Consider the following 23,590-nt stretch of genomic DNA (forward strand, 5'->3'; position numbering starts at 1 on the left):
GTAGAGGGCTGAAGGGGAGCCCTGCCTTCTCTGTTGCTCCCAGGAACACTCTTTGACCCTGGCACCACTGCCGCTCCCTAAGTATCAATTTTCCTTCATCCTACTGGAAAGAATGATGTCTATTATACTTCCCCCACCTCCTTTGTTTCTGGAGGGCAGCTTAGAGCTCTGAGCTGGGTCTGGTGGAGGAGGGGGCCTAGAACAGGCCTAGAGAGAAGTTGATACCTCTGGGTGGAGGAGAAGAAGGGGACCAGAATGGGCAGATGGGAATTGTATCCCTGACTTTGGCCTCTTTAAGGGAACATTCCTTGGCCTTCCTTTGTTTGTGACTGGGCAGGGCCATTTCCTTAACTAGTCAGGTTTTTCTTGGGAGGGCCTCCAGTGAGTCCTCTGTGGGGTATTTTTGGTGAATTCCCAGGATGACTGGAAGGGAAAGGGGCAGGGATTTAGTGCTGTCCATGGTCCTTACACCAAGACCCCTGAAGGTGGGCTATCAGTAGGCTAGGCTTGGGGGTGAAGTTTCCAGGTCTAAAGGGGAATTTACCGAAAGTCTTAGAGGACAAGCAGGGAAAGTTACTGGGAAAGACGTGTGGCCTGTGACCAGAGAACCTATTTTCCGAGTCTGGTAGCTAACAGGATTATATGGAGATGATGCCCCTAATTTTAGCCTCGTCAGCATCACCCCAATTGACTGAGCTGGCCATCTCAGACCAGCCTGGAGTTTCAGGGGAGATACTGAGGTCCTGTCCGAGGCCTGTGACCCAGTTATGGAGATCTGCACACTGTGACAGCAGCTTCTCTTGATATAATCCATGCCTAGTTCTTGTGCTTCCACATTCAGCCTCAAAAGACCCTCAGAGAGGGATAGTCTCCAAGAATGCATCCACTGAGTTTCCCAAGCTCATTAGGCCTTGTTTTTGTGCATTTCAGCCAAAACCTGCCCTGGTAACATGGTCTACCTGGAGAGTGGCTCTCCATGCATGGACACCTGTTCCCATCTGGAGGTCAGCAACCTCTGTGAGGAACATTACATGGATGGTTGCTTCTGCCCAGAAGGTAAGTGGCTTCCATTGGAGGAACTCCTAGAACCAGCCTCCACTTCTTCTGGGTGCTCCTGCCTGGAGGAGGTTGGCATTGATGACCCAGTCCAGGCTTTCTGGGAGTATCCCTCCCAGGACTGTCCAAAGAGAGGCCAAACCCAAATGCAGAGACCTGGTGGGAGGGATACTAACTACTACTCCCTCCATCCCTGAGCTCCCACTTGCCCTAAAGAGAGATGCCTAACCTGTGAGCAGGAAGTAATTAAGCCATTACATTTGGCACTCAACTTTCCCCATCATGGACAATCAGAGAGAGGAGAGCTGTTCCTCTGGCATTCTAACCAGGGACCATCAACACCATTCCTTGAGTTCTTGGGGCTCACAGAGTCCTAGCCTGGGACTAGAGGGGTTGGTGGTGGTGATGGACCAGAAGAGTGGTACTAATCTCAAAGCAGGACCTTCAGCAGAAGCACCTCAGTCACTCCCTGCCTGTTGGAAGCTTCAGACTCCACTCACACCCTTCTTTCCTGCCCAGGCACTGTGTATGATGATATCACTGACAAAGGTTGTATCCAGGTGAGCCACTGCAGCTGCAAACTTCATGGGCACCTCTATGCCCCTGGGAAGAAGATCACCAGCAACTGTGAGGAATGGTGAGTCTATACGGGACTACTTTTCTCCCTGGTCTCAGAGGCAGAGGGGACTCGCAGATGTATGACTGATGGGCTGCTAACTCTCCATTCTGTCTGTCTATGCAGTGTCTGTAATGCTGGCCGGTGGGTGTGCAAGGACCTGCCCTGTCCTGGCACTTGTGCCTTGGAAGGAGGATCCCACATCACCACTTTTGATGGAAAGAAATACACCTTTCATGGAGACTGCTATTACATTCTGACCAAGGTACTGAGGGAGTCCTATGGGCCTGGAGGGTCTTGAAGCAAGTGGTGACTTGAAGAAAGACTTTGAACATTCCATCCTTGCTCAGGGTTTCAAGAGTTCCTTTAGCTCATGGCTCCACACACACTCCTTTCAACTGCACAGGCCCTCAGGTACTCACCCTGGGAATATTGACAGGGACACCTCAGAGTGTGGTCCTGAGATTTGGGCCTCTGGGGCAGTAGGTAGCATCTTTCATTCTCAAAGGCTGTGTGCATGAGTTGGGTCACATTTGTCCAGGCTAACAATGTGACATTGACCAGATGAGAGAACATATGGAAATCACTTTGCACACCATCTATCCATCCATCCATCCACCCATCCATCCATTCACCCATCCATCCACCCATCCACCCATCCACCCACCCCCTTCCACCCACCCATCCATCCATCCATCCATCCATCCATCCATCCATCCACCCATCCACCCATCCACCCATCCATCCATCCATTGAAATGTTGGATTCCAAGTCTTATTAGGTATTGAGGGATCATGGAGCTTGAAGGAGATTTCTGTACTCACCTTATTGGCTCTTGGACTTAAGTATAATGGGTGACCACTAGGGAGTGCCACAGAGCACAGAGCACTGGGCCTGGAACTCTGGAGTCAGGAAGACCTGAGTTCACATCCAGGAAGTCCTCTGAAATGTACAAGTTGTATGACCTTGACGTATTATATGAGGATAATAGCATTTACCTCCCAAGGGTATTGTGAGGGTCAAATAAGATGCTCTGTAGAAAGCACTTAGCTCCTGGCACCTGGGACATGAGAGGTACTGTTGAAATGCTTATTCCATTGCATCTTCCCTTCCCTTCTAGCGTGGTGGGGAAGCTGTGGCTTGGGGCCTGTTTCAATACTCTTTGGGAACATGTGATGATAGTCAGGGTGAATTCTCCATTCCATGAGTCCTGGAAAGTCTTGGTGATCAATAGTCTCCTATTGGCAGAAATAGGACATTTCCCCTTTGAGGGAGGTACTCCTAAGACTTTCTTGATGCCTCCAGTAACTCCCAGCTGTTCTTGAGGCCCACTCTAGTTCCTCCTCAATGCCTCTCACCACCACCCCCCGAAGGCACCAGCTTCCTTTATGAAGTTCTCTCTGCATCTACTAGACTACAGCTGACCATTGGCTTACCCATCATGGAACACATGCCTCCCCATACATTTGCCCAGGTTGTTTCCCCTATGCAATGTCCACTCATCTCCTTTTTCACAACTTCAGGTGAAGTCTTGCCCACTCTTTGAGGATTATATCCTTGTCCCTATACAGAAGACTGGACTTGCCCCTCATGGAGACTAATCATGAATATATCATCCCTGAAAGATCAAGAGCTCCAAGAAGTTAGGGACTGGTCTTAGCCACACTGGATATCTGGGTGACCTAGAACCAGTGCCTTTGGGAGTACCATGGGGGCAGGAGGGCATATGTTGTGTGAATCCAGGGGTTCTTGTGGGGCCCTGCTTTAGCAGCATCCTCTACTTGTCTTCATTGCAGGGTGACAGCAATGACTCCTATGCCCTCTTGGGAGAGTTAGCACCTTGTGGTTCCACAGACAAACAGACCTGCTTGAAGACAGTTGTGTTGATGACTGACAAGAAGAAGAATGTGAGTAGCCATATCTGCTCCTCAGGGGCCCTAGCCTGTTCATCTGGCTGTCTTCTACAGACTTAGCTCCTGATTTCTGCTCAGTCATTCAATGACTGGTCCAGGACCTTTATGGGAGTGCAGGACTCCCTGTCAAATGCCTCTTCAGATTTAACTGCTTTAATATAGCAGGCTCTTATCAACTTCGGAGGTGTTTAATGAGAATGACACCTAGTCTGGAGAAGAGAAGGCTGCCAGGGGGTTGAGTAATCTAACATGTTAAGATCATATGGAATGGGTGTGCCCATGGGTAATGGAGGGTCTATGTGGTAGCCTCTCATGTGACCTGAGCTCAGCATCCAGGATGCCCATGTATTACTTCTTGGTGGTGAACAGCTCTCTGAATACCTCAGAATCCAAGGGCTCCACTCAGGGGAGCTTCCTCAGTGAAGGATTGTTCTCTTGCCATCTGTCACCTCCTCATGCCCCTTTCTTCCTCCAAAGCCCTGAAGTACATGAACTGAAACTGTTTAGAACTGGCCAGTAGCTACCACCTCCCCTGGGGATGAACATGGCAAAGGGAATCCTGATGACGTAGCCTCTTCTGCCTCCTCTATTTTTTCCTGCAGATTGTAGCCTTCAAGTCTGATGGCAGTGTGCTTCTGAATGAGCTGGAGGTCCACCTGCCACATGTCACTGGTGAGGATGGCTACTGAGGGGCCCCTGCAGAGCACAGCCCAGAAGCAGGGCATGAAGGCAGTATGGGGAGACCCATATTAGGAGGTGGGGGTGGGGAGAAGGCCTCAGGGGCATTCCTGAGGACTCCTTGAAACATCAGCAGCATCAGTCTGGAGCTGATTCCCTGGCTGCTCCTATAGCTGAGCCCTATTTCCTGAAGTTAGCATTCCCAGTTGCTGCCTAGGGTTCATGTGAGGGAGAGCTGGTCACTCCCACTGTGTAGGCAGGGAAATTGAGGCTAAGGGAGAGAAAATATCTGGCTAAGATCCCAGAAGTAGGATGAACCCAGGTCTCCTTCCCTCCCTCCCCTGGTTTACTACCTCTTGAAGAGTGACTCACACCTTCCCTTGTTGCTTTGACTGACAGCGAGCTTCTCCATCTTCCAACCTTCCTCCTACCATCTCATCGTGCACACAACCTATGGTCTCAAGCTACAGATCCAACTGGTGCCAGTCATGCAGCTGTTTATGACCATGGACCAGGCTTTCCAGGGCAAAGTTCAAGGTGGGGACTCATGGGTGCATTCTGTAGTGTGCCCCAGTCCTGGGTTCCGGGTCTTCCCTCCTGGATAGCCCACTTCCCATTTGATTCCTTTCTCTTCTTCACCAGGTCTCTGTGGAAACTTCAATGGTATGGAAAGTGATGACTTCAAAACAGCAGGAGGACTTATTGAGGCCACAGGTTCTGGCTTTGCAAACACATGGAAGGCCCAGTCTAGCTGCCATGACAGACTAGACTGGTTGGATGACCCTTGCTCTCTCAGTATTGAAAATGGTAAGGCTGGTTCTGCCTTCTGAGCCCCTGCTTTCCCCCTTCTCATCCAGGTCCTTTATCTTCAGGGAGTTGCTAAATATATGGATTGTCATGCTTGTCTTGGCAAGTGGTTTGGGCAGGGTGCTTATCCAGGAGAGGCAGGTGGTAGCTAAGTTCCTACACTTGCTATGGTCAAGCTTTTATCTAATCTTGTGAGGTCAGATGTGCTAACCTGGTCTCAGCTCTGGGGCCATCATGGTAAGAGAGAGGGCTGTCTGTGGACCTGAGCAACTTAACCTTCCCTTTCCTCCACTCTTCTCCTTGCTCCTCAGCCAATTATGCGGAACACTGGTGCTCACTGCTGAAGAAGACAGAATCCCCCTTTGCCAGGTGCCATTCAGTTGTGGACCCCATGGAATATTACAAGGTGAGAGATTGGGGATCCACTCCATGGCAGTTCACTTCAGGCTGGGCTAGCCTTCTTAGGTGGAAGGCAGACCTCACAGAAGGGGACTGCAGTAGGGGTAAGGAAGGATATGCTCTCTAAATATCCCAAAGGCAGGTAGTGCTGTCCTGAGAGAAGAGCACAAACATGCTCTGGACCTTATCACTGCTCTATCCTTCATAGTTGCACTAATGCAAGGTCTGACACAAGGTCCTATTCATAGGAGCTGGGAGCAAGGGATAGAGCAGGTCTTTAATAAGCACCTACTGTGTGTCAGATTCTGTTATCTAGTTTGATCTTCATGCTGTGAAGCAGGTGCTGTTAGTATCCCCATTTTACAGGTATTATCCTCATTTTACAGTTGAGGAAACTATGGTAGATAGAGATGAAGTGACTTTCCCAAGGTCACTCAGTTAATAAGTGCTTGAGGTCAGATTTGAATTCAGGTCTCCCTGGTTTTGGTTCCATTCTCTATCAACTACTTAACCCAAGACAGACACTGGGACTGAGAAAGGTTAAGTGACTGTTGAGTTCAGTGGAAGAGTGATTACAGAGGAAGAAATCTGGAAAACTTCCTGGAAGAAGTGGCATTTGAGATGGCCCTTCAAGGAAGGAGCAGAGAAACAAGTGTGGCACAAAGGGAAGGGGAGGAACATTTTAGATAGTGCAAAGAATATGGGCAATAGTTCCCCCTCCCGCCCTCCCGCAATGGGCACTTGCACCATCTGAGGAACTGAGCCACAGGTGAGGTGTCAGGGTCTCCCTCTCTTCAAGGAGGGAATCAGATGAGTTGATCTCGAGAGTTCCCTGGCTATTGTCCCTCTTTGGAGGAAGGCTGAAGTTGGTTGTTGGGTTGACAAGTGGTGTTCTGTCCAGGGTGCTAGTCAGGGTAGGCCTGCTCAGAGTGCTGTCCAGCGTCCTAGACAAGGAAGGTCTACTCAAAGACTGGACTGCTTGTCCCACCCTGTTTGTGGCTGGGTCTACCCCTTCTCTCCAAGGCTGTATTGTTCCTAGGGGGCTCAGTAGCTTCGGGAAACCCAAGGATGTCAAGGAGAGAAAAGGAGAGAAAAGCTCTTGGTGGTCATTGCAATTTTTCCTAGCTCATGACTCTCCTGTGCTCCATCTCCCAGGGGCCCTTAACTTTGCTTTTCTTGTGTTGTGATCCTAGAGGTGCAAGTATGATACATGTAACTGTCAGAACAATGAGGACTGCATGTGTGCTGCCCTCTCCTCCTATGCCAGAGCCTGCTCTTCCAAAGGGGTCATGCTGTGGGGCTGGCGGGAGCGTGTCTGCAGTAAGTACTGGGCAGGACACGGTGGGAGAGGGGAGAGGACATAGTGCCAGCCAAAACTCTAGGGAAGCCACTGAGGTCCTGGAGATGGGGTGTGGACGAGGAACCAAATGTCTCAGAGCTCCCCAGGAAGCCTGATGCCATTTGCTTTCACGTGCCAATCTTCATGTAGTCTTGCTGGAGTCTTCAGGGACTTCTAAAGCTGTCTCAGAAAATAAATCAGCCCATGTGGAGGGAAGGCAGCCTTGTCAACATCATGCCCAAAGTGCCAGCCCACAGAGTTTCCGTGCCATTTTGAGCAAAGCAGTGAGGCAGCCAGTCTGTGGTGCTTTTAATGTGGATAAAACACTGGCAATGAGAGTTAAGTTTCTGACTTCAAACAGGGGCCTTGAGAACTGGCCCCTGGTCCCTGGCCCCAGCATCTTGATTCAGCACGATGCTCTTGGATGTGAGACTTGTGGTGTAAGGTGACAGAGTAGATGGCCACTGGTGCAGACAGGGAAGGGTGAAGACTGCCCTCTGATCTCAAGGGGAATGAGATACAGAAAAGTCTAGCTTGGCCTCTTCTTTTGGCAGATGACATTTCTGCCAGATTCAGAGATGAGAGAGATGTAGGTGACTGGCTGCTTTGCTAGGCTCAGTCTGTAGGCTGGGCAGCAATTGCTTCCTGGATTACTCATCACTGGTTTTCAAATTTTCTCACTCAGACAAGGATGTCTCATCTTGCCCCAACTCTCAAATCTTCTTGTACAACCTGACCACATGCCAGCAGACCTGCCGCTCACTCTCAGAGGCTGACAAGCATTGTCTCAAGGGCTTTGCCCCCGTGGATGGCTGTGGCTGTCCTGACCACACCTACATGGATGAGAAAGGCCGCTGTGTGCCCCTCTCAAAATGCTCCTGCTACCACAAAGGCTTGTACCTGGAAGCTGGAGAAGTGGTCCTGAAGCAGGATGAGCGCTGGTGGGTGTTTTACTGAGTCATCATCAATCTGGGACAGGGTGGCATCATTGTAGGGAAAACAAGGACCTCTGACAGGCAAAGCTCCCTGGTGGCAGCCATTTGGACAGAGGTTTGACTGTTTGGGGGGGAGAATGTAGGCAGAAGTAAGAACCCCTCTACATTCTACCGACATGTCTTGATTTCAATCTATGTGAGTCTTGTAGCTAGTAAGCCAAAGAGCATACTCAAGCCTGGTCCTGAGAAATTCTTTCTGCCATTGTCCCTGGGTGCAGGGGTGGCAGCAGGGACAGATTCAGGGGCCAGTTCTGGGGACTCTTCCAACCCTATTTTGGAAGGGGCTGAGACACTGGTTGTCTCCTCTCTGCTACAGGACTGGAGGTGCAGAATGAGTGGTTGCTCCTCTTAACTCTTCTACCCATTGTTCCCTTTTCTTCTCAGTGTCTGTCGGAATGGGAGGCTGCATTGTATTCAAGTGAAGCTTATTGGTCAGAGTAAGTAGGCCCCTCAACTTGGGGAAATGACTGACTTCTCTGACTACTTGTTCTCTCCCTTCTGTCTAGGACCCCTGGACTTTCCTTCCTCATGCCCATGTGCTCTGCTTCTTTGGCTCTCCCTTGGCTCCTCTCTGTGTCTTCTCACTTCCAAAACCTGAAAAACTGACTCCATCTGATGATTGCTCTTCCCATGACAGGCTGTGCTGCCCCCAAGATCCATGTGGACTGTGACAATCTCACAGCCTTGACCATACAGAAGCCCCATCCCATCAGCTGCCAGAGCCTGGGGAGTGGCTATGTGAGTTGGGTGGGATCATTTTGCTTGGTGTCCTGAGTAGATCAGGCCTGGGCTTCTCTGGTGACCTGGTCTTTTCTTCTTGGCTGGGCTTTTCTCACTCCTTGACTCCAGTTTTTTGTGATCTTGATGGAGGCCCATGATCTGGACTGGGCTGGTTAGGGGAGGGGTAACTATTATCAGTAGTCTTGGCCTCCCACTAGCCTCAGCTGGAATATTTGGAGTATAGGTCTGATGGAGACTTCCACCTTTCCTGAGGGAGGTTGCATGTTGGAGTTCTCCTTAGTTTAGGTCCATTTAGCTTCCTGCAGAACTAGCTGTTATTGGCTAGTACTCCTGAGAGGCCCTCTGGTTCTGTATAGCTCAGGCAGCCTATGTGCCTGAGGGTAGAGGGAGCCTGAGTCAGGGAAGGACAAGGTCTGTGGTGATGCTAATTAGGACCAAGCCTCTGATCTAGAAGCTGGGAGTTTTGTGGGGCTGCCCCTAAAGGAGTTATGTTCTCCTGGGGATAGAGACCTGGGTTCAGCCTGGTGGCCTCCATGAAGAGGATTTCAATTCGAGTTCCTTTTGCTTATCCCCTAGTACCAAACAGAATGTGTCACTGGCTGTGTGTGCCCCCCTGGACTGATTGATGATGGCCAGGGTGGCTGTGTTAAGGAAGAAGAATGCCCATGTGTCCATAACAAAGAGCTCTTTCCCCATGGACAGAAGATCACTGTGGACTGCAACACATGGTGAGAGGACCCGTGCCTGGGGAACCTGGGGTGCCTCCAGACTTCACTGCCCTGACTTTGAGGCCTTGGAAGCATAGAAGAACCTCTCACTTCTTCTCCCTCTTCCTCTCCTGCCTCCTCCCCCTAGTCCAGGATCAGGCCTCATAGTCTCACTGGTATTAGCCAAGCCTGTGGACAAGCCATTCCTAGAAGGCTCTCCTAGCCAGGTATTTCTTTGTCCTCCTGGTCTCTGGTGGAGTGGGCTTGGCAGGCAACCAGTGAGATGGTGATGCTCTCCTGCCTGGTCTGTTCATGGAATGGACTCATGAGCTGCACTCAGGCTTCCTGTAGAATTAGGGGAGCACTGGGTTGGAATCCCAGCTCTGCTGATTGCTGACTGTGTGACTGGACAGTCTCAATTTCCTCCATGAAAAGATGGAGAAAATGCCAGTTTCCACATTGTCCTCAGAGGTGTGATGGGTAAATCCTGGTGCACCCTGGAAATGCCATTCCTGAACCAAGGCCAAAGACTGGGAGGAGTGGTCAACTTCCCTACAAGCTGACACATGGCCTGGCTCCCCAGACCCCTGAAGTCTCTTCTCTGTCTTCAGCACCTGCCAGAGAGGAAGCTGGGTTTGCACCAAGTCTGTGTGCCACGGCACATGTGCCATCTATGGGAGTGGCCATTATGTCACCTTTGATGGAAAGTATTATGACTTCGATGGACATTGCTCCTATGTGGCAGCCCAGGTGAGGACAGGAAGCAGGCGAGTCTCCTGGTCTACCCTAGCCAGGCCAACAAACATCTATTAAACACCATTGTGTGGTGGTGGTGGGGAGGGTAGAAAGAAATGAGAGGTTGCCCTCCCCCTCCCCCAGCTCCAAGGAGCATAGACTTCTGTTTCAGTCGTGCTTTAGCCAGGGTCTGACAGTGCCCACATCCCACTCTTCAGCACATCTGAGAGGATGCTGCTTCCACCCTCACTCCATCCTGTCTTCCTTCCTCTCTAGGACTATTGTGGTCAGAAAAACTCTCAGGGCTCCTTCAGCATCATCACAGAAAATGTGCCGTGTGGAACCACGGGTGTGACCTGCTCTAAAGCCATTAAGATCTTCCTGGGAGTGAGTACCTCAGCACAGAGGGGCAGACTTGGAAGCAAGACTGTTGCCTTTTCGGCTCTGTCCATTAGGGGGCACTCGGGGTGGGAGGGAATGCATCTGGGAACAACTAATGAAGCCGGCTCCCTTTCTGCTGTCCTCCAGGGGGTGCTGGGGGGAAGGGGAGCCTGGCTGAGACAGCTAATGGAGTCCTTCTTTGGGTTCTGTAGAGAACTGAGCTGAAGCTGGAGGAGAAGCATCGCTGGGTGATCCACCGGGCTGAGGGGGAGCACGTGTCTTACATCACCCGGGAGGTGGGCCAGTACCTGGTCATTGAAGCCAGCAATGGCATCATTGTCATCTGGGACAAGAGGACCACCATCTTCATCAAGCTGGCCCCGACCTTCAAGGTGAGAGCTTCAGAGCCTCCTCTGAGAGCCCCTGATGGGGAGAAGCCCCTGAGACCAGTGAGTCCAACCTCTGTGGTTGATCACCGAGGACATTGAGGTCCTGAGAGGTCAGAGGCCTGCCCAGAGTCCAGGTGGATCTCTGAGGCAGAATTAAAACCAAGGCTTTTTGACTCCAAATTCAGGGACCTTTTCACCTCACCTTGTTTCCTTGAGAATTTAACTTTATCCTCCAACACTGCTTCTTCTGCTCCTGCCTTGGGATTTAGAACTGAGGGATCTCAGGCAGCTCAGAGTCTCCCCCGCAATTTACAGAGGAGTCCATTGAGACCCGAAGGAGGTGACTTGGCTAAAGTCTTATAGAAAGTGAGCAGCAGTAGTGGCACTTGAAGCCAGGCCCTCTGACTTCAGTTGTAGGCACCCTCTTAACTTTGGCATGTCATCCTGACAGAGGGCAAAACACAGAGATATGCCTATCTCATGGTGTGCCATCAGGAGAACCCTGATGCTTGGAAGGGGTCAGAATTCTAGCAGAAGTGGGGAGGGCTGGGGAGAGGACTTCCCCCTGAGAAGCAGCCTGACCTTTTTCTAGAGCAGCCCCAGTTTGAGGCAATAGGCACCTCAATGACCATGACTGCTCTGGCATCATGGACTAACCCTGAGGGCCCATCTTTCCTGATCCAGCATGGGGCATGTTGCAGGAGACCACCTTGTGCTCTGGGGAGGGAGGGTCTGGAGGAATTATCCCCACTAGAGGAGCTAGAGGTGAGGCTGGTTCTGGCCCTATGACTGTTCAGGCAAGAAGCCAAAAGGAGATGTTTTGAGGAGGGGCTGAAACTGTAAGAGGACCAGGACTCTACTGTTCCCCCCCCCCCATTGTCTACCTTTAGACACATGAACACACATGTTCATACACATGTATGTGCATTCTCCAGAGGTGACCTCTGGCGCTAGACCCCCCAATTTCCTTATTAGGGTACCGTGTGTGGCCTTTGTGGCAACTTTGACGACCGCTCCTCCAATGACTTCACCACAAGGGATCACATGATTGTCAACAATGCCCTGGATTTTGGGAACAGCTGGAAGGAGGCCCACACCTGCCCGGATGTAGGCAAGATCTTTGAACCATGTGTCCAGAATCCCCACCGCCAATCCTGGGCAGAGAAACAGTGCAGTATTCTGAAGAGCCAAGTATTCAGTGTCTGCCACAGCAAGGTGGGTGGGGCAATCGTGGGGGGACACACAAGGCAGGGTGGCAGGGACTCCTCCAGGGGAACAGCCAAGGGAATTCATCAGCACAGATGGCCAAGGGATAGATGGCTGGACAGCTCCCATAACCTGCCTTTCTGGACCTGAACTAGAGAGAGGTGGGAAAGCTTGCTCAGAGGCCAGGTACTCATCCCAATTCCCCAGGGAAGTGACCATGTTTGGAGATCCTTGCATGTCCCAGGATAAGCCAGTCTTTAATGAGGAACTTGTGAATGAGTGAGTGGATGGCACCTTGGTGTGATCTCGGAGGCTATGCTTAACCTGCCCTTGCAGAAGAGTGGAGCAATGTGTGGCTCAGAGAAATGTTGCCACTGGCCTCCTGTGGTCTGACCGCGGAGCCGGTAAAGTGGAGGCAGCATCCCAGTCTTTCAGTTCCAGGAAAAAGAAGTTATTTCTTTCAAATTTACTGAGTGTTGAGAGTGTGTGTGTGTGTAACAGAGACAAAAAGAAAGAAACAGTAAAGGGGAAGAGAAAGAGAGGACAGAAACTGAGACAGACACTAGAGACAGAGACATAGAGAGATGGAAACAGCAGCAATTGGGGGGGGAAGGGGAAGCTGAGCAGATGACTGTAACGTGGGCTGCAATCTGAGTAAGTGGATTGTCTCGGTATGGGGGTTCTGTCTCTGGGGCCACTGGAGGCCCGAGGAGAGCAGCCTGAATCCCTCCCTGCATGCCTTGGCTCAGAAGGGAGCTTCACCATGTTGCCCTGACAGGTGAACCCCACTCCATTCTATGAAGCCTGCGTCCATGACTCCTGCTCCTGTGACACCGGAGGAGACTGTGAATGCTTCTGCTCAGCTGTGGCCTCCTATGCCCAGGAGTGCACCAAGGAGGGGGCTTGTGTCTATTGGAGGAGCCCTGACCTTTGCCGTAAGTCCCCAGAGAGAGAGGGGGATGGGCTGCTCTGCCCATCATCGGTGCCCATTGTCAGTACCCATCATCAGTGCCCATGGTTGGCACCCATTGTGGGCTGGGCCCTTTGCTGGGAGGCCCTAGGTTTCGAAGTGTAATGAACTAGGTTCACCTAGTCAGATGGGGGTGAGGGTGGGGTACACAGGCTTCTGTCCAGCCCTGGGTCCAGGGAAGGGCCGCTCCCTTTCCTGTGGTTCTCCTGGAACACTTCAATGTGAACAGCGGTATGCTGACCAGTTCTTCTCTCCTTCTGCTCTCTCCCAGCGATATTCTGTGACTACTACAACCCCATCAACGAGTGTGAATGGCACTATGAGCCTTGTGGGAACCGAAGCTTTGAAACCTGCCGCACCATCAACAACATCCACTCTAATATTTCTGTGTCCTACCTGGAAGGTAAATTACCCTGAGGAGCTTGCTGGGGATAAAACCTGGAGTCGGGGTCTGGAGGGGGCCAACAACTAAAGCCCTAGGTTTCATCCCTTCTTAAACCTGGGAGGGAGGTTGCTGAAGGGACAGCCCCCCCCCCCTTCTGGAAGAGTGGGATGCCTCCTAGTCAGAGGGGAGAGAGTGCCTTCATGTCCCCAGGGCCAGTATCTGGCATCAGGCAGTCTTGGGAGGATGGTGGCTGGAACAGGGATTGGTACACACCTGTACAAGGTGGGGTACTCAGGCAAGACTTATTCAGGAATGGGAAGATGAACCTCAGAGGAGGCTCCCCCTTCCTCCATTGTTTGAGCTACAATCTTGACTCCATCTGCCCTCTGTCCCCCATAGGCTGCTACCCCAGGTGCCCTCCAGAAAGACCTATCTTTGATGAAGATAAGAAAAAGTGTGTGCCGGCTGACCAGTGTGGATGCTATGTGAATGATGAGCATTATGAAGTCGATGAAAAGGTCCCCACAGACAATATTTGCCAGTCTTGGTAAGGAAGCTCCCAGCTTGTGCTGGGCCTGCAGTATCAGTTCACCTCTGCTCCCTTCTTTTGAGGCTCACTGTCAGCCTCCCCCATCTTCTCCATCACTCCCTCTCCACCTGCCCCCTTTTGTCCACTGCTCACTCCTGAAACCTGAGGCAGGGGCTCTCAGGTTGGCACAGGGTGAGATGGGCTGAAGTTTGGAGTTTTCTTGGCCCCTTTTTACTAAACTTACTTCCCAATTTAGAACACTGGAGGTAGGGAGTGGGCAACGAGGAAGGATCCATTGACTGAAGGATGGGCAGTAGAGGTGACCTGGAAGAAAAAGGGGCCATCCTGCTTCATCCACTCCCGCCTAGTCATAGTTACTCCATCACTTCATTCCATTATATAGGAAGGATAAGGCAATGATAAGCATTGAGGGCATGATTAATAAAAAGAAAGATAGTACCTGTCCTCCAAGAGCTTACAGTCCAATGAAGGGGAGAGCAGAAAAGCCAGGCATGGGGATGGGAGATGGAACCAGCAAGTTCTGGCAGGGAGAGCACCTTGTTCCATGGAATAGAAACCAGGGAGGGTGGCCGATATAAAGCCCCACCTCCTTACCTTTTGGGGTGAACTGCCAGTCCTGTTCCTGCCCTCTCTAAAAGATGGCATTGTGAGAAGTTTGCTATTCTACCCTCCCAAAAGGAACAGGAGGCTAGGTTGAGGGAGGAGGTATCAATCACAGCTCAAGTTTAGATGTGATGAGCTTTGTGGGAGGGGCATCGTGTTCCTTGGAGATGAAACCAGTAGATGCTAAGTGGAGGTTGAGAGCAACGAATTCAGATCTGAGTCAGAAAGTTGGCAACCTTGTAGAAGCGGTCTGCCAAGACACAAACACTTATTTTTGGTTGAACCATTTCATTTGAGCTCTTCTTCTATCCCACCAATTAAATAGTCATTTGGCAACACTTTCTGGAGGAGGGGTCTTCAGTTTATCAGCTAGTCACACCTTAATGGGAATTAAACAACCAAGTGTCAGCTTTGTGAAATGAGAATTGGGGGAGTGGGAGAGAAGGGAAATGTTGGAACTTGAGGGAAGGCAGATATGGGGGAAAAGGTATACGTGGGACTTTGGATAACTAGAGGGGAAAAGAAAGAGGATCCAGAAGGTGGGTGAGGAATGAGAAAGGAGGTCAGAGTGGATGGGAAAAGTCAGCCCACTCTGCCACTGAGCTCTACGCTGTCCTGGGGCCCCGAAGGAATGCCAGTCTTCTAATCCCAGGCAGCTGGTAGACTTGGGTCCCTGGGGTCTGACCTCTGCATCCTTTTACTTTCTTTGCAGTGTCTGTACATCATCTTCTGAGGTCTTGTGCAAGGAAGAGATAGGTAATGTGGTTTTCCATCTTTCCATGTGGATTTTACTGACTGTAGGTTGAATGAATGAATGAATGATAAGTGAATGAGTGGGTGACCTGAGAAGGGGCTGCATCTGGCCTTGTAGCACCAGCAGCTAAATAGAGTAATGAAAGCAAAGCAATGAAAAAGGGAGATGACCTGCTGGGCAGCCCCTGGAAGCAGGCTCAGGGGGTAGAAGGGTTCCATCTCTCTTGGTAGCATTTCCCTCCTGAGTCCTAGGCTCTGAGTCAGTCAGGTTCAGGTCTGGGCTGCTGTGGATCTCAATGGGCCTCAAGTGAATCGTGGGTTGGCTATGGGACCCCAGCCTTCCCAGTCTCTGTTCCTGGGACTGGACCCTGTCAGTCTCAGATTTCTTCATTTGGTTGCCTCTGGATATTTCTCTCCAGGGTTCTCCTCCAGGCCCCTACATGTCCTGAAGAATCCTATGTCCTGGCTCTTCTCTTTTGCTCAGGACTATACATTTGTGGACCCCCAAGCTCCACACAATTAGTGGGCTTAGGAGAGGAGAAAAGATTTTTTTTGTGCTGGAAGAATTTGATGGGAGGGCTTCTGGTTTTACTATGCCTTCTGGGTAGCAGTCTCAGTCATCCTCTTTCTTCCTTTTTGTTCCTCTCAGGAGCGATCATTAACCAGACTGAGAATGGATCCTTCTGCTTTTGGGAGCAGTGCGGTCCCAACGGCACTATCATCCAACACTTCAACTTCTGTACCACCTTCTCTCCTCCCGTTTCGACAGTGACAACAACCTCAGTGACCACCAGCTCTCTCATCACGACTGTCTCTCCCACCACCACCACTCCTACCACTTCCACCCCAACCAACACAGGTATAGTCCCCATTTCCTGTCACTTGATGGATGGGCCAGTGGTTCTGTAAGAGCAGAGCTATGTGTGGCTTCAAGTGACAGAAAAGGACCCAAGGCAAGCTTTGGGAGAGGACAAGGTCTGAGAATAACAGCGGCAGTGAATCATCTGATTGCCAGACTCTCCAACTGAGATACCAGTGCCAGGGCTCCAGGTCCCCTATTCCCAAAGAAGACCTTTAAAGGGAGCTTTAGGCAGTCCCCATGAAGGGTCCAGGAAACTGAGAACTCCAGAAGAGGTGGAGGGGGTGGGCCTATCTCCATGAGAGCTGAGGGGTCATCCATCAGTTTGGAATAGGGGAGAGAGGGGATGCTTGGATCGCCTGGGGAGCTTTGGCCTCTGTGTGACACAATTTCTTTTCCTTTTTTTATTTTCGGCTGCAGTTTCTTCTCTACCTACTACTCCAAGTAAGTCACATTTGGAATAGCTTTTGATGACAGATAACAAAAAAGGAAGGGAGAAGCCAATAATACCCCTACTCCCCAATGAAAGTAGAATCTCTTTATATGTAGGACTGGGGGCTACAACTAACTCCTGCCTTAGAACAAACCATCTGATGTTGGAACTGTGAGTGTTCCATGCCAGGCTTGTCTCCATGAGATAGAAGTTGGGTTTAATAGAATCCTTAAGTGGTGGTTGGGAACAGGTCTCAATTTCCCCATTTATCTGATGAAAGACTTCCACTAGATGACCTCTGTGGTCACAGGATTCTTTGATTAGCAGCAGACTTGGAAGGAAGGTCATTTTACTGGGTATGTCAAAGACCCTTGAAGTATACTATTGACCCCCTCTTTGGGTAGTCTTCTCCCACTCCCAGCCAGGAGCAAATATTCAGTAGTGACTTTTATTTTCCTTCCTAGAAATTTGCTGTTTTTGGTCAGATTGGATTAATGAAGATCATCCCACTACTGGTAGTAATGGTGGTGACTGGGAAAGGTTTGATGGGGTGTGTAGTGCCCCTGAAAACATTGAGTGCAGATCAGCTGAGGAACCCCTTCTCAGTTTGGAACAGCTTGACCAGACGGTGCAGTGTGATACTTCTGTTGGACTCATTTGTAAAAATGAAGACCAGTTTGGAAATGGACCATTTGGCCTCTGTTATGACTATAAAATACGGGTCAATTGTTGTCTGCCCATGGACCACTGCCCAGGATCAACACCAAGCACCACCTCACCACCGAGCTCAACAACCACAGTGACAACTGTCATTTCTACAACTATTAGGACACTTACTCCTACAATTCCAACCACTATTCCAACTACTTCATCAACTACCACCACCACCACCACAGAGGCACCCACTACTCCAACCATCGTCACAGAGACTCCTACTACCACTACCACCACCACCACGACTCCAACAACCACCACTGAAAGCCCCACTACTCCAACCCCCACAGAGCTGCCCACCACCATTATCAGCACCACCACCACTCCAACCATCGTCATCAGCACCACCACCACCACCACTACCATGACTCCAACCCCTACAGGATGTCCACCTGAATGTGCCTGGACTGATTGGGTTGATTCAGGGAAGCCAAACTTTACCAAACCAGGTGGTGGTGACTTTGAACTGGTTGAAAACTTTTGCAAGGATGGCTGGGCAATCAACATCACATGCAGAGCCTCGATGTATCCAGACAAGCCAATTGAAGCACTGGGACAAATTGTAGCATGTAATACCTCAGTGGGATTGGTATGTAAAAATGAAGATCAGAAGCCAGGAGTGATCCCTATGCCTTTCTGTCTCAATTATGAAGTCAATATTCATTGCTGTAGTCATAAAGATATGCCAGATGGCTGTACCACAACAATGACCACAACTAGCCCAACAACCACTACAGAGACAACTACTCCAACACCCACCCCCACTACCACCATCACTATCACTGAGTCTCCAACATCTACACCCACCACTACCACCACAGAGACTCCAACTCCAACACCTTCACACATAAGCACCTCCCCCCCAGGATCTACAACACACTCTACCACCACCACTGAGACGCCAACACCAACACCTACACCAACTTCCACAACCCCAGAAATTCCAGGCTCTACACCCACCACCACCACCACTGAGACCCCAACACCTACACCTACGACCACTACTACAGAGACTCCTCCTCCACCACCAACATCCACCACCCCTACCCCCACTACCACCATCACTATCACTGAGTCTCCAACATCTACACCCACCACTACCACCACAGAGACTCCAACACCTCCACACATAAGCACCTCCCCCCCAGGATCTACAACACACTCTACCACCACCACTGAGACTCCAACACCAACCTCCTCAACCCCAGAGATTCCAAGCTCTACACCCACCACTACCACCACTGAGACCCCAACACCTACCACCACTACCACAGAGTCTCCAGCTCCACCATCAACATCCACCACCCCTACTCCCACCTCCACTACCACCATCACTATCACTGAGTCTCCAACATCTACACCCACCACTACCACCACAGAGACTCCAACTCCAACACCTTCACACATAAGCACCTTGCCCCCAGTATCTACAACACACTCTACCACTACCACTGAGACTCCAACACCAACCTCCTCAACCCCAGAAATTCAAAGCTCTACACCCACCACTACCACCACTGAGACCCCAACACCTACTACCACTACCACAGAGTCTCCAACATCCACCACCCCTACTCCCACCTCCACTACCACCATCACTATCACTGAGTCTCCAACATCTACACCCACCACTACCACCACAGAGACTCCAACTCCAACACCTTCACACATAAGCACCTTGCCCCCAGTATCTACAACACACTCTACCACTACCACTGAGACTCCAACACCAACCTCCTCAACCCCAGAAATTCCAAGCTCTACACCCACCACTACCACCATTGAGACCCCAGCACCTACCACCACTACCACAGAGTCTCCAGCTCCACCATCAACATCCACTACCCCCACCCCCACCCCCACTACCACCATCACTATCACTGAGTCTCCAACATCTACACCCACCACTACCATCATTGAGACCCCAACACCTACACCTATCACCACTACCACAGGGACTCCCACTCCAACACCAGTATCCACTACTTCTACCCCAGAAATCCCAACAGGTTCTACCACCACTACCACAGGAACTCCTACACCCATAGCAACATTGACTACCCCCACCCCAGAGACCTCAACACCCTCTATTACCACCACCCCAGCCACCACCACCACAGAGATGCCTGCAACTCCTACTACCATCACCACAACTACCCCTACAATCAGCACCACCACCACCACCATGACTCCAACCCCTACAGGATGTCCACCTGAATGTGCCTGGACTGATTGGGTTGATTCAGGGAAGCCAAACTTTACCAAACCAGGTGGTGGTGACTTTGAACTGGTTGAAAACTTTTGCAAGGATGGCTGGGCAATCAACATCACATGCAGAGCCTCGATGTATCCAGACAAGCCAATTGAAGCACTGGGACAAATTGTAGCATGTAATACCTCAGTGGGACTGGTATGTAAAAATGAAGATCAGAAGCCAGGAGTGATCCCTATGCCTTTCTGTCTCAATTATGAAGTCAATATTCATTGCTGTAGTCATAAAGATATGCCAGATGGCTGTACCACAACAATGACCACAACTAGCCCAACAACCACTACAGAGACTCCTCCTCCACCACCAACATCCACCACCCCTACCCCCACTACCACCATCACTATCACTGAGTCTCCAACATCTACACCCACCACTACCACCACAGAGACTCCAACTCCAACACCTTCACACATAAGCACCTCCCCCCCAGGATCTACAACACACTCTACCACCACCACTGAGACTCCAACATCAACACCTACACCAACTTCCACAACCCCAGAAATTCCAGGCTCTACACCCACCACTACCACCACTGAGACCCCAACACCTACACCTACGACCACTACTACAGAGACTCCTCCTCCACCACCAACATCCACCACCCCTACCCCCACTACCACCATCACTATCACTGAGTCTCCAACATCTACACCCACCACTACCACCACAGAGACTCCAACTCCAACACCTCCACACATAAGCACCTCCCCCCCAGGATCTACAACACACTCTACCACCACCACTGAGACGCCAACACCAACACCTACACCAACTTCCACAACCCCAGAAATTCCAGGCTCTACACCCACCACCACCACCACTGAGACCCCAACACCTACACCTACGACCACTACTACAGAGACTCCTCCTCCACCACCAACATCCACCACCCCTACCCCCACTACCACCATCACTATCACTGAGTCTCCAACATCTACACCCACCACTACCACCACAGAGACTCCAACACCTCCACACATAAGCACCTCCCCCCCAGGATCTACAACACACTCTACCACCATCACTGAGACTCCAACACCAACCTCCTCAACCCCAGAAATTCCAAGCTCTACACCCACCACTACCACCACTGAGACCCCAACACCTACTACCACTACCACAGAGTCTCCAACATCCACCACCCCTACTCCCACCTCCACTACCACCATCACTATCACTGAGTCTCCAACATCTACACCCACCACTACCACCACAGAGACTCCAACTCCAACACCTTCACACATAAGCACCTTGCCCCCAGTATCTACAACACACTCTACCACTACCACTGAGACTCCAACACCAACCTCCTCAACCCCAGAAATTCCAAGCTCTAAACCCACCACTACCACCATTGAGACCCCAGCACCTACCACCACTACCACAGAGTCTCCAGCTCCACCATCAACATCCACTACCCCCACCCCCACCCCCACTACCACCATCACTATCACTGAGTCTCCAACATCTACACCCACCACTACCATCATTGAGACCCCAACACCTACACCTATCACCACTACCACAGGGACTCCCACTCCAACACCAGTATCCACTACTTCTACCCCAGAAATCCCAACAGGTTCTACCACCACTACCACAGGAACTCCTACACCCATAGCAACATTGACTACCCCCACCCCAGAGACCTCAACACCCTCTATTACCACCACCCCAGCCACCACCACCACAGAGATGCCTGCAACTCCTACTACCATCACCACAACTACCCCTACAATCAGCACCACCACCACCACCATGACTCCAACCCCTACAGGATGTCCACCTGAATGTGCCTGGACTGATTGGGTTGATTCAGGGAAGCCAAACTTTACCAAACCAGGTGGTGGTGACTTTGAACTGGTTGAAAACTTTTGCAAGGATGGCTGGGCAATCAACATCACATGCAGAGCCTCGATGTATCCAGACAAGCCAATTGAAGCACTGGGACAAATTGTAGCATGTAATACCTCAGTGGGACTGGTATGTAAAAATGAAGATCAGAAGCCAGGAGTGATCCCTATGCCTTTCTGTCTCAATTATGAAGTCAATATTCATTGCTGTAGTCATAAAGATATGCCAGATGGCTGTACCACAACAATGACCACAACTAGCCCAACAACCACTACAGAGACAACTACTCCAACACCCACCCCCACTACCACCATCACTATCACTGAGTCTCCAACATCTACACCCACCACTACCACCACAGAGACTCCAACTCCAACACCTTCACACATAAGCACCTCCCCCCCAGGATCTACAACACACTCTACCACCACCACTGAGACGCCAACACCAACACCTACACCAACTTCCACAACCCCAGAAATTCCAGGCTCTACACCCACCACCACCACCACTGAGACCCCAACACCTACACCTACGACCACTACTACAGAGACTCCTCCTCCACCACCAACATCCACCACCCCTACCCCCACTACCACCATCACTATCACTGAGTCTCCAACATCTACACCCACCACTACCACCACAGAGACTCCAACACCTCCACACATAAGCACCTCCCCCCCAGGATCTACAACACACTCTACCACCACCACTGAGACTCCAACACCAACACCTACACCAACTTCCACAACCCCAGAAATTCCAGGCTCTACACCCACCACCACCACCACTGAGACCCCAACACCTACACCTACGACCACTACTACAGAGACTCCTCCTCCACCACCAACATCCACCACCCCTACCCCCACTACTACCATCACTATCACTGAGTCTCCAACATCTACACCCACCAGTACCACCACAGAGACTCCAACTCCAACACCTCCACACATAAGCACCTCCCCCCCAGGATCTACAACACACTCTACCACCACCACTGAGACTCCAACACCAACACCTACACCAACTTCCACAACCCCAGAAATTCCAGGCTCTACACCCACCACCACCACCACTGAGACCCCAACACCTACACCTACCACGACTACCACAGAGTCTCCAGCTCCACCATCAACATCCACCACCCCTACTCCAACCTCCACTGCCACCATTACTATCACTGAGTCTCCAACATCTACACCCACCAGTACCACCACAGAGACTCCAACTCCAACACCTCCACACATAAGCACCTCGCCCCCAGGATCTACAACACACTCTACCACCACCACTGAGACTCCAACACCAACCTCGTCAACCCCAGAGATTCCAAGCTCTACACCCACCACTACCACCACTGAGACCCCAACACCTACCACCACTACCACAGAGTCTCCAGCTCCACCATCAACATCCACCACCCCTACTCCCACCTCCACTACCACCATCACTATCACTGAGTCTCCAACATCTACACCCACCACTACCACCACAGAGACTCCAACTCCAACACCTTCACACATAAGCACCTCCCCCCCAGGATCTACAACACACTCTACCACCACCACTGAGACTCCAACATCAACACCTACACCAACTTCCACAACCCCAGAAATTCCAACATCTACACCCACCACTACCACCATTGAGACTCCAACACCTACACGTACTACCACACAGACTCCCCCTCCACAACCAACATCCACCATCCCCACCCCCACCCCCACTACCACCATCAGTATTACTGAGTCTCCAACACCTGTACCCACCACCACCATTACAGAGACTTCAACACCTTCTATCACAACCACCAAAGAGACATCCACCATGACATCAACAACACCCACTATCACTTCAACCACTACAACCACAAAGTCTCCAACCCCATCTCTATCCACAATCACAAAAGAAATACCAACTGTAACAACCACCACTAAAGAGACTTCAACTCCAACTATCACCACCCCAGAGATACCATCCACAACTCCACCAGAGACTCCATCTCCAACAGGACCAACAACTCCAGGTAAGGCATCTTCCTCAGTCCTTTCCTTTTTCTGTGCACCAGTCTTTAAACTTAAAGCTAAACTTCCTTTCTTATTGTCACAGTCTTCTTTCTCATTTCAGTTTAAAATGTGCCATGAAGACTCTCCTTTAGTTTTCTTCAGCTAAATAGACATAGTTTTTCAATTAACAGAGAAAAAATAGAACAAAATATTCCTGAAA

General features: G+C 50.8%; 1 protein-coding gene across 1 annotated transcript in view; it reads left to right on the plus strand.

The window, feature by feature from the left end:
* Window positions 1–23,590, plus strand: part of MUC2 (mucin 2, oligomeric mucus/gel-forming) — a 44,817-nt gene that overhangs the window by 7,912 nt on the left and 13,315 nt on the right. The window contains exons 7-29 of the mRNA XM_074230775.1: window positions 931–1,056; window positions 1,576–1,693; window positions 1,799–1,937; window positions 3,469–3,579; window positions 4,188–4,257; window positions 4,663–4,800; window positions 4,906–5,070; window positions 5,382–5,476; window positions 6,663–6,789; window positions 7,494–7,749; window positions 8,188–8,240; window positions 8,441–8,541; window positions 9,121–9,272; window positions 9,863–10,001; window positions 10,263–10,373; window positions 10,580–10,759; window positions 11,732–11,971; window positions 12,741–12,897; window positions 13,204–13,335; window positions 13,717–13,864; window positions 15,183–15,226; window positions 15,873–16,082; window positions 16,980–23,390. Coding sequence (XP_074086876.1) covers window positions 931–1,056; window positions 1,576–1,693; window positions 1,799–1,937; window positions 3,469–3,579; window positions 4,188–4,257; window positions 4,663–4,800; window positions 4,906–5,070; window positions 5,382–5,476; window positions 6,663–6,789; window positions 7,494–7,749; window positions 8,188–8,240; window positions 8,441–8,541; window positions 9,121–9,272; window positions 9,863–10,001; window positions 10,263–10,373; window positions 10,580–10,759; window positions 11,732–11,971; window positions 12,741–12,897; window positions 13,204–13,335; window positions 13,717–13,864; window positions 15,183–15,226; window positions 15,873–16,082; window positions 16,980–23,390 — 9,423 coding nt within the window. The remainder of the gene's footprint in view (window positions 1–930; window positions 1,057–1,575; window positions 1,694–1,798; window positions 1,938–3,468; window positions 3,580–4,187; window positions 4,258–4,662; window positions 4,801–4,905; window positions 5,071–5,381; window positions 5,477–6,662; window positions 6,790–7,493; window positions 7,750–8,187; window positions 8,241–8,440; window positions 8,542–9,120; window positions 9,273–9,862; window positions 10,002–10,262; window positions 10,374–10,579; window positions 10,760–11,731; window positions 11,972–12,740; window positions 12,898–13,203; window positions 13,336–13,716; window positions 13,865–15,182; window positions 15,227–15,872; window positions 16,083–16,979; window positions 23,391–23,590) is intronic.

This window comes from Macrotis lagotis, chromosome 3, assembly GCF_037893015.1.
Source record: "Macrotis lagotis isolate mMagLag1 chromosome 3, bilby.v1.9.chrom.fasta, whole genome shotgun sequence".
Taxonomy (NCBI): domain Eukaryota; kingdom Metazoa; phylum Chordata; class Mammalia; order Peramelemorphia; family Peramelidae; genus Macrotis; species Macrotis lagotis.